The sequence below is a fragment of the Stegastes partitus genome, unplaced genomic scaffold (assembly GCF_000690725.1).
Source record: "Stegastes partitus isolate 25-593 unplaced genomic scaffold, Stegastes_partitus-1.0.2 Scaffold2301, whole genome shotgun sequence".
Taxonomy (NCBI): Eukaryota; Metazoa; Chordata; class Actinopteri; family Pomacentridae; genus Stegastes; species Stegastes partitus.
The window spans coordinates 55,219-66,387 of record NW_007580032.1 but is presented as its reverse complement, the minus strand read 5'-3'; the positions used below and the strand labels follow the sequence as shown (position 1 = coordinate 66,387).

The window sequence follows — 11,169 nt, the reverse complement described above, 5'->3', positions numbered from 1 at the left end:
ATTAAAAAAGGTGTAATTGAAGTAGTTGCTGGCTGACTTTGATTTGTTCATGCTTTCCATAGATGGTGCAACACAGTGGTAACTTGCAAGTTGTCCAGGAGCTCTGTGTTATGTCTGCCCACTTTGCTTGGGGCAGGGTGTTCCATGGCACTCATCATGCATCAGAAATAATCACTGTTATGGTGCTACAGACCAGTGTTCACTAGCTGTTATAGCCTGTGAAAAATGCAAAGTCACAGCCATCCTTTCAGAAACATCCATGGGAGCCCAGTGTGTTTTCTGTGTTCAGTGTCAGGAGTAAAGTAACCAGACCAACATGGACTCTGTAGTATTAATGTCTGCGTTTGCATTCAGAGCCCACATCGGTCAGCACACAGGGATATGGGAGTCGTGAACTGACTTTTAAGTATTTAGAGTGAGCAGTAAGAATGGGCTATGTAGTAAATGGGGATTTTCAGTGACTGGGATGTACAAATCCAACTTGTCTCTTCAAGTTTAAAATCAGTCTACTTCACTCACTGGTAATATTTTTCTACAGCAACATAACATTTGTGAGTTTGTGGCCCTCTGTGACTTAAACTACTGAACTCAATATTTTTCCCACTGACAAAGAAACTAAATGGCAGCATTGCATCCTGATTTGTCTGTACAGGTGTGTGAGGAGCAGAAGTGTGAGGAGGAAGTTTTTCCACTGGCCATGAACTATATGGATCGCTTCTTGTCAGTGGAACCCACAAAGAAAAACCACCTCCAGTTATTGGGAGCTGCATGCATGTTCCTGGCATCCAAACTGAAGGAGACAATCCCACTGACTGCTGAGAAACTCTGCGTCTACACAGACAACTCCATCACACCTTCTCAGCTGCTGGTAGGTCATTTGGTTGTCATCTCAGACACATCTCAGCAGCTTCTGGCCAGATTGGTGTGGATTTTATAGTCCTTTTTGGATGACTCCTAATAGCTGTGCTAACCTCCTGAGCTTTTGATGACCCCCCTGACCTTTCTTGTCATGCTACTGTTAAGTGCCAAGTCACAAGAAGTAGACCAAAAGCACCCATCACTGTCTTTGTTATACCCTGCATGTGTACATTTGAATCACACTTAAACCTGTCATTCTGTCTCTCTCTGTCCTCATCCACACACAGCAAATGGAGCTGCTGGTTTTGAACAAGCTGAAGTGGGACCTGGCTTCATTAACCCCTCTTGACTTCATCGACTTTTTTCTGTCTCGGCTGTCTGTCTGGACAGAGAACAGACCTATACTCAGGAAGCACGCTCACATCTTCGTTGCGCTGTGTGCCACAGGTATGCCTGGGATTATAGCAAATATTTAATTATTTTTTTTATTAACGCTGCTGCTGGGCTAATCCCCTGTAGCTGCTACTTATCTGTCAGACTGTTATAATGTGCCGTATTCTGTGAAACAAGTATTGCTGATCTTAGCAAGGACTGCAGCAGCTTTTTCAGCAGAGCCAATCAGCAGAAACTGCTGATCCATTAGCAGTTATGGCCCGGTCACTGTCAGAGTTGGTCTCTCTTGTGGCTCAGGTTATAAACAATGCAGAGTGGCCAACCTGACAAGGGAGACCATTTCTAAGTAGGTAATTAAATACCCAATCCAACACAGCTTCAAAACAATGAAGCACATGAAAAACCAACTAAAACCATAATAGTTCTGAAAGAGTAACTTCAAATCTTACTTGAGGTCATTAATCCTACTGGCAGGAATTGAAAGAAGAACTTGACAAATGCTTGCCTGTTCCCAATATGTTTATGCATTTATCATTTATGCATTGGCCAATAATACACACTAAAGTGCAAATTCATGGTAAACTTTACAACATAATTGCTGAGCAGACCATTGTGCATAGATTTGGAGCCTGTTGGGCCTCTTAACTCATTCATCTGTTACTTCAAGTTGACTTCCCTTTAGATAATTTATTGTCTCTCCAGTAGGTTAAACAAGATTTCCCTTCCAAAGCATGCTTCTGTGCTGTTTTAATGCAGAATTGATTTCAGTCTGAACTGCTGCTAGCTCAAACATCTTTGACTGTGCTTTTAAATATTTTGGGTTCGTATGTGGTTTCCTCTGTCACCAGCTATTTTAAAGGTGCCATATTAACAATAATTTCCATTATGATACTCTTCAGATGTTAAATTCATAGCCTGCCCTCCATCCATGGTAGCGGCAGGCAGCGTGGTGGCAGCAGTGGAGGGCTTACAGGCGAAAATGGAGGGCAACACAATGACGTCTCAGAAACTGACGGAGCAGCTGGCACAGACCATCAGGAGTGACCCGGTGGGTACATCTGCCCATGTCAGACTTGTACACAATAAATTCACTCCCACTGATCTAAGGCCATCCCTGTGTTAATTTGACCTTTTGCTTTTCAGGACTGTCTCAGAGCATGTCAGGAACAAATAGAGTCATTGCTGGAAACCAGTCTCAGACTGGCACAACAACAACCCCACTCAATTACCATGGAAACAAAGAACATGGGTGAAGGACAGGACCTCTCAGCTACGCCCACAGATGTACAGGACATAAACATCTGAGTGCTGCCAGTCATGCTGATGGATGAAAAAAGAGGAGCAGATTGAACTGATGGAGTTGACGGTCCTCTGGGACACACACAGAATTACAAAGCACACGTGTTGTTACTGTGTGTGTGTGAATGATGTGACGAGTGTTTCAGAGTGCTCATAAGTAACTGGACTCAACGGTCGATCTCAACTGTTCATTTGAAGTCCAGAATGAACTGTGGCAGCAGCCAGAAGGTGATTCTGTCCATGAGGAGAATTCAGCCACACAGAAGGAATGGCTGAAAAGGTGATGTGTTAAATGTGTGTAAGCAAGTCTTAAAGCAAGCATGCAGTTTTGTACCTGACAGGTCACCCCTCTGCTGTATGCCATGGCCTCAAGAGCAATGAGCCAATTCATGGTGCTGCCAGCAGGGTTTTGGTGCCAAGGACTGCAAGGTCTTTCTGAACTCGCACTCTTTCCGGAAGGTAAAGTTTGTAGCTTTGGACACAAACTGATGGTTGCTTTTAGATGCCTTCAGGCTGGAATTTATCAGACTTACTCACCAATGCCCAAACCAGATATCCTGTTTTATCAAATACAATATCCTTTCAAATGTGTATTAGGAGATAACAGTTTACTGGAAGCAGAAGTCGTGTCATATAAGTCTGTTTTGAATTCTGACTTTTGCTTCACATTACATATTATTTATCATAACCTACTTCCGCTGGGTTAACAGTCGTTTTAAAACAGATGACTCATCTCTTCTCCACTTGTAGCTCCAGAAGGAGATTCTTAGCCGATTTCAGGGACCTTTCAATAAAAAGTAATAATTAAGTATATTTTAAGTTTTAAAAAAATCTTTTAAATGCCAGTTTGGCAGTTTTTAAATGTTTACATTTATCACTATTATCAATTTGATAAATATGGACCCAGGTTAACATGCAAAGGTTTACGACAAGTCCTTTAACGGACACCGCAATGGTAAAAACCAACGGGAGAAGTTCTGTGCTATGGTTTACAATATGAGCTGTGATGTTTAAACATTAAGACATAATGGACAGGTTATATGGATACCGTTGTTCATTTGCAATTCTTTGTTACATTGTTCTTCCTGATCTGGGATCTGAAATAGGACATATTGTGTTTCACTAATAAAATATACCAGGTCATGTGAAAACTATCAAAAGCTAATCATTGAGCACAAAGTGAAAGCTTTTTCTGTTCCCCATAACCTGATGCTAATTATTAGACAGTTGACTCCACTAAAGGGAAGTTAAGTGAGAGGAAGACATTATCTAAAATGTCTTTCAGAATTTTGCTTTGTCAGTGCAGGTAACAGACATTACTTTGCATATCCTGTATTTGTAGGTAAAATACAGGCGCCATCTCAAGTGTTAAAAGGGATTTTACATGATTGAGAGATATGGGAAACTAGTGATTTTCCTTAATTGTCTTTTCACCTTGAGCAAAAGCTAAAAAACAACAACAACAACAACCAAAATAAGCTTTATATGAATATTGTTGTCTTTGGTTGTTTTTCGTCCACCAAGTCATGTCATTAGAAACTTTGTAAAGGTGAAAAAATTACCTATTTGTCAGGCAAGAAAAACAGAACCAAACCTGAACCACGCTGCAAATCTGTCTGTTCTTTTGGGAAATGGGTATCAAGCACTAATATCACATGTACTTATTTATTTTGAGTCAGATATTTATTATTTCATATCACTTAACTTGTTCTGTGTGGGAACTTCCTGGCTGGCTTGGGTCATTCTGTGTGGTGTTTGTATGTTTTCCGCTGTGTTTTGTGTTCTCCCTCAGTCCAAAGACATGGACGTTAGAGTGATCAAAATGCCTGGCCTCTGATTGTGAATGGCTGTGTCTAGTTTTAGCTGGGAAAGGCTCCAGCTTCCTGTGGTCCTCTAAAGCATAAGCAGACACCAACTAATTGATGGAGGGGCTCGACTTCTATGCTACTGCTAAAAGGGCGGGTTGTCCACTGATCGCATGGTTGGTGTTTCGATCCCCCGGCCCTCCACATGATATCCGATGGCAGTCGCCATGTTTGTGTGAGTGGGTGAATGAGTAAAACACTTTGTAAAGCGCTTTGAGTACCACTGAGGTAGAACAGCGGTATTTAAGTGCAGACTAGGTGGCTATTTTTCTGCCTGAATAGTTCTGAATGTAATAACTGATGATTGTTCACAGGCAGTTGGTGAAGAAATAAATGTCGCATTCAGCTGTTTCATTGTTAAAGAATGAACATGTCTCCTTTGTAACATGACTCCCTCTTGTAAAACTTGATTAAAACAAAAAGCAAGTGTAAACGTGTCAAAATTATGCTTGTGATTAACCTGCATCACTATGGTGACTATTACAGTTTCAGTTGGAATTATTCTTGCATCAGTCATACTTTATTATAAACATACTTCACAGTCAAAATACAGAGTTAGTATACACACAACCAAAACATTAAGAAAAACAACAAATAGATTGATCATATCCAATGTTTTGGGAAACCTTGGACCGTACCATTCATGTGGATATTACTGTGACTTGCCCCATCCATCTCAGCATTTTTGCAGACCAAACATAGCCCCCATAGCACCAGCACTCCCACATGGAGGTCTCACCCAGCAGGACAGTGTGCCTCACCACACACAAGACCTGCTCTGGAATGACTTGAGGAACACAACAAAGAGCCTACAGTGTTGATCTTGCCTGTAAACTCCCATGATCTTAATCCGATCAAGCATCTGTGGAAGGCGCCAGAACAAGCCCCATCCAGAAAGACCTACACATTGTGTCGGTGGTATGCAATTAGGACACAGTTTGTCTATTTTACACTGATGCTGTTTTTTTTTTTTTTTGGTTTATTTTTTGTTTTTGTCATTCTTGCCAAAGATATTGTGTAATCTGGAGCTGCTTTTGTTACGTACTATATTTATATGGTCCACACATCTGGCCTCAAGCTATCCTTTGTATTGCTTCTTTGCATTGCTAAGTCCTATAAAGCTGTGGTTACAGTTCACACATTTGTTTAAACTAGAAACACTAACCAGGCTAAAATGCAAATAAGTGATGAACTACGAAACTAAAAATGCTGTCGTATTCCTTTACTGAAGCTCATTTCTTTTACCAATTTTAAATTTATTTGCCACTATCCAACGGGTGTTTGTCTTGTTTTAGCATATATAGTATTGATAAAATACCTTTTTTTCAGTAAAAATAAACTTTGTGTTTAATGGCAGACATTGCTGCAGTTGTGTACTTTATTGGTCATATGATGAAGTTTTACCACAATGTAAGAATACTCTGTTACAAGTAAAATCCTCAGTGGTGTGGAAGCTTCTGTGAGCTGAGCTGTGTCTGGTAATGCTTGGTGTTTTCTGAATGATCCTTGAGTTCTGTTGACAGTTACAAATATGCAATGTTTTACATGTTTGATAGCATGAAGTTATTTGACCCATTCTGCTTTCACTTCATTTATATTTGCCTTTCTTTTTTTTTTTTTAAACAATTGCTATTAGGTGACCACTTCCAAGGCAACATGTAGCATTTATTGCTCTTTTTCACCTAACTCTATTAAATAAACTGAGGATTTATCAAAATGGAGCCAAGTGTTACTGAAACATTGTATATATTCTTCTTCTTATGTCATTTCATGTTTTTACTAGTTTCTGTACTGAAAGTGAAATCCACATCAAACGTTGCACAGACTGTTTCATCCTTCCCAACTGAGTCAGATTCACAGGTTTTGACTTGTCATGAAAGAATGGATGGAACTAACTGGAATAACAACATCCAGAATCATTCTCTACTTGCAATGCAACACACTAAATTTTACCTAAAGCCAATGAGAGGCTTCAGTTTTCTGAAGCAGACAGATCAAGTGGGTATGTGGCAAAAAAAAAAAAAATCTTTGTGATAATGTCCCTTTAACACGACTCAGCAAGTAAACACTGTCCAGAAAACAAAGGGGTGGACCTTTGTATTAAACCTCTTCGCTTGAGGCAGTTCCAACCCAGACTGAGCAATCCATGTTTTTATATATATATATAAGCATTTGGATTTGGAGCTGCTGCTTCACACTGGAGCAAACTGTTTTAGTGCACATGGAGGCTTAAAGCTGGCTCTTTGTTGCCAAACATTGTGCCTTGATGTCCTGTTTATGAAAATCACAAAGAGGACAGGTAATAAGACACTGCTGCAGGTGAAAATGTGGTGCAACAGAAACAAAGATTTAAATTAGAGGTGTGTTGGGTACAGTGGGACATGATCAGGTACAATATGGAAAAGGTAGTAACACCTATTCCTGTTTGGGATGACAGCCCAAGTCAATTCATAGTTGAATTCAATTCAATTTTATTTGTATAGCCCAGTTCCCAACATATGTCATCTCACAGCGCTTAACATAGTAAGGTGAAAACCTTGTGTACTGTAAATCAGTTCATTTGTTCATTTGAGTGTTGTTTAGCACCATCTAGTGGCAGAACAAAGGCAGCTGCACTGAAACAGGAAGCAATGTTCTAGAAACTTCTTTTTGACCTCCAGGGCTCAGAACATGGAACATCTGTGTCCATCTCGTCAGTCCTTGCATTAAAGTCCACATAAACGGCTTCATCCATAAGTTATGCACTGTTAAATATTATATCAACATGTTTATGTTACCGTTTCTGTACCTTGTACATATACTTTGTATTTTGGAGTAATATTTTGGAGACCAGCTAGTTGTAAGCGCTGGGTAAATGTGCCAGTCATGCGGTTAAATTTATGTGTGTTGTGCAAACTATTTACATATTTACATTTCTCTACATGTATGTATCGACATTTATGCATTTGAGACATTTGTATAAGTTAATTATCATCTTATTTAATGGTGTAGAAGAAGTACTTTTTGGTGCTTATATTTGTATTGTTCTTGTTCTTTTTCAGTTTTACAAAGTGAAAAGTATGAATATTTCCATTCATTAAATCCTGCCAAATACATCACCTGTCTGATCCTTGGAGGATGCAACATCGGACAGTATGAATACTCTGTATAGCTGAAAACATGTTGCCTGCCAACAACTTTTAGTGAGGACAGCATACTTTATGAATAAACCCTTTATTGCACTTGGTTACATGACGAGTTCACAGTCAACCTTACCAACATACAGCTCTTTATATAAAATCAAACTCTTCCAGAATGTACTTGATTTCAAGAACTTAAAGGGTGTGTCTCTAAGAACACTGAGATGAAGAAGTAACAGGCAGCACAGGATGCATCTCTGGCAGTCTTTGAAGTAGTAAATTATATATTGTATAGAACTTTGCTTTGCCAAACAGTAAGATTTGCACTGTCATAAAATGTGTTGCAGTGTGAAATGCAGAAGGAGATGTCTCCATGGGCATTATTTTTAATAGTTTTCCTCTTGTCATAAAATACAAAATGCAGCACATTTACACAGTAAACTTTCTAATACAGGTAAAAGTACAGCAAAGGTCTAACAAACAGAACACACTTTACTCCATCTTGACTACCACATTTAGCTTTTAGCCAGAAGCTTTCAACAACTTCAAAACCAACACTGTCTCTTGCATAAAAGAGACAAAAGTACTTTGGCAAGCCTGACAAGCCCCGGTCAACATGTCCTATAATCCAGCATTAAGGAGCGACATTTTGTTAGGTAGTTGTAGTCAAATGTTGCACCACCAAAAACAAAAAACAAAAAAAAAGATGAGAAGACTAGAAAAGTAGTGTAATAGCAACAACTGATGGTGTCCTTAGCGGTCCTTATTCAAAGCAGTCAGGATGTTGAAGACATTAACAAAATGAGGGGCTCTTTGTTGTGTGGCACACTCACACTCTCCAACAGTTGGCTGTGATGGTGCATGGCTGGTGGCTCTGCAACAAAACACTGGATAAGTATGTAGTATTGACTGATCACACCCCCTTGGAACCGCAACTTTACTGTGAGTCATGCAACTATAAAGAAAACGTTTAAATTCCCAGAATTCTAACACATTTCATAAAAATCTCTTCTGATGATGAAATAAACTTCTGCTCTGTTTTTTTCTTTCATATGGTGCACAGAAGGGAACCTGCCCAAAATACTTTACAAGATCTTACTTCTGTCCAGTTCGAAATAAGAAAATGGGGCCACCACTATAGCTCACCTGGATGAGCTGGCGACCCTTGTACAGGGGCTATGGTTCCCTACGCAGCGCTCATGGGTTTGAATCCCGCTCATGGCCCTTTGCTGCAAGTCCTTCCTCCATTCTTCTCTCCCACTTCCCTGTCTCTCTCTCAACTGTCCTATACAACACATGCAAAAAGGCCAAAAAATAACTTTAAAGAACTTTTAAAAAAAGAAAGAAAGAAAGATGGTGAACTCCCTATAAGTGTCGTGTTTTGCTTTTGTTGCTGTGTTTTGCACCTGAAGGCCACAATAAGTTGAATGTAACAACTAATGAATGTGTGTAATGTATGGTTGTTGACACAAGAACCTGCAGTAGTTGAACGCTATGTAACTGTAAGCATGGGATTGGTGGAAAACCTTCCTGCTCTGTGAAACAAAGCAGAATAAGGATGACAAGAAGATGTTAGCCTTCATTTAATCTTGCCTGATGGTCTAAAATAAGAACAAGTTTTGAGCCCCTGAAACCTACTATTATATAATTATATCAGATAGTTAAAATAGTAATATACCAGGACAAAAAAGTTTTTATCACATAAGAAATAACAACAAAGAAAGTACCATAAAATGTATTACCATATTTTTAAGATAAAATAATGTCGTGGAAAAAACAAAAAATAAAACCATACTCAATACATCACGTAGCATGATGCAGCCCCACCCCAGTAGCAACACTATAGTTGATAATAATTAAAACCAGGGATCATAATTAGTTCCTTTGATCAGACCGTGAAAGTAGAATCACTGTTGGCGTTCAAGATCCGAAACCAATAAAATGTTTCACCCTTGAACACACAAGGACTTTGCTCTTCGTCCTTAGAAAAGATGATTAAAGATGATCAGTCTAAACTGCGTCCCTGAGGACAGGAAGTGGCACTGTTCTTTAGTTTCTGGCAATGTGGTAACTTCATCTTTCTGCTGCTGTGGTTAGTCACACACTTTGCACATATTCCGGGCCTTGACGTCATCACAGTATTACTAATTATCAAACTGCACTCTATGAGAACAAATGGTTTGTTTTACTTTCGGTGTGATCACATTTTAATATGTTACTAAATAGACACTGTCAAAATAAAATTCAACTGTTTGTTTATGAACAAAGAATGATTAGGAGGTGAGGGAAGACTGGCAAGCTTAGATCTGAATAAATCTTTACTTACAGACACACCTCACTACTGGAGTCCCAGAAGTGTCAGTAGCAGTCAAACAGGAACCTTTTTGCTGGTTGGCTGATAGGACAACTGATTATATGATAAGAAGCGCAATTGGTCCGTGTGTATGGTACGCAATACGTGACTAAATGCATATGTTGACACAGAGTGGTGGCAGGCTTATATCAGGGACATGACGCACACAGGAACAGCATTACAGCAACAGTGCGTTTTCACATAGGTTCAGTTACTGACAGGAGAGTAGTAGGACCAGTTAAACAGCCAACATGTCAGTGAAACTGGAAGGCAACATTTTAGTGACTGGGGCCAACAGAGGCATTGGTCTGGAGCTGGTCAAACAGCTGGCAGAGAAGACAGCAGGAGAGGCTCACATTTATGCCTGCTGCAGAGAGCCTGAAGGAACCAGCGCTGAGGTGAGACAGCATAAATACACACTGCTAACACTTGTACACAAATGCTGTTACTTACAGAAGAGCTTGGGAGCTACTTTTGACTCTGGGATCGAGTTATTTCCAAGCACCTAGTTAGACAATCTCCCCATGTAGGTTGTTGTCAAAAACAGTGATTCCATTAGCTTGTCCGATCACTGGGAGATCTTTTCATCCACTGTTGTCTGAATTTAATCACTTTTGCATAACGTAGCAGACTAACACAGTAAATTAAAATTTTAACATGGGAAAACAATTACTGACAGTCATATAACGTTTACTGTAAATAAAATGGTTTTCACTGAGTATTTTTTGTGAAAAAAAGTTCATTTCATTACTTATTGAACTTTAAGGGTCAATTACTTTAAAATGTTTCCTAATACACTTAATAATTACCAAGTAAAAGAAAATATATTCAGAAACCTAATCCAAGCATCACAATATTAAAGTAATACAACTTGATTACTTTCTTTTCCTGATTACTTTTGGATTACCTTAACACCAAATATTCAAATAAAGAATGGAAGAAAGAAATATCAATAAGTTGACTTTTACCTAAATGTATTCTGTAATGCATATACATGTGCGTGGTAATGTTGCCAAATTGAGAATATTAAATTAAAGTCAGTTTGATTCATACAGCACCAATTCACAACATACGTCATCTCATAGCACTTAACATAGTAAGATGAAGACCTCACTAAAGCTATACAGACAAACCCAACAATCTAAAGTTCCACTGGATTCCCTTTGAGCAAGCAGTCGACAACACGGGGAAGGAGCCAACCGTATTGGACATAGATTACTATATTCGAAATCACTTCAGAATTTGATGTCTTCACCTTTAAATGAGAGACAAAATCATGACT

At 39.1% G+C, this 11,169-nt stretch overlaps 2 protein-coding genes across 2 annotated transcripts in view; both read left to right on the top strand.

The window, feature by feature from the left end:
- Window positions 1-697: 697 nt before the first annotated feature.
- On the top strand, window positions 698-2,556 carry LOC103374609 (G1/S-specific cyclin-D1-like). The gene is made up of 4 exons (XM_008304726.1): window positions 698-868; window positions 1,146-1,305; window positions 2,151-2,299; window positions 2,395-2,556. The coding sequence occupies exons 1-4, from the start codon at window positions 698-700 to the stop codon at window positions 2,554-2,556; spliced, it is 642 nt and encodes a 213-aa protein (XP_008302948.1).
- Window positions 2,557-10,066: 7,510 nt separating this feature from the next.
- Window positions 10,067-11,169, top strand: part of LOC103374610 (uncharacterized oxidoreductase C663.08c-like) — an 11,375-nt gene continuing 10,272 nt past the window's right edge. The window contains exon 1 of the mRNA XM_008304727.1: window positions 10,067-10,285. Coding sequence (XP_008302949.1) covers window positions 10,139-10,285 — 147 coding nt within the window. The 5' untranslated portion in view covers window positions 10,067-10,138. The remainder of the gene's footprint in view (window positions 10,286-11,169) is intronic.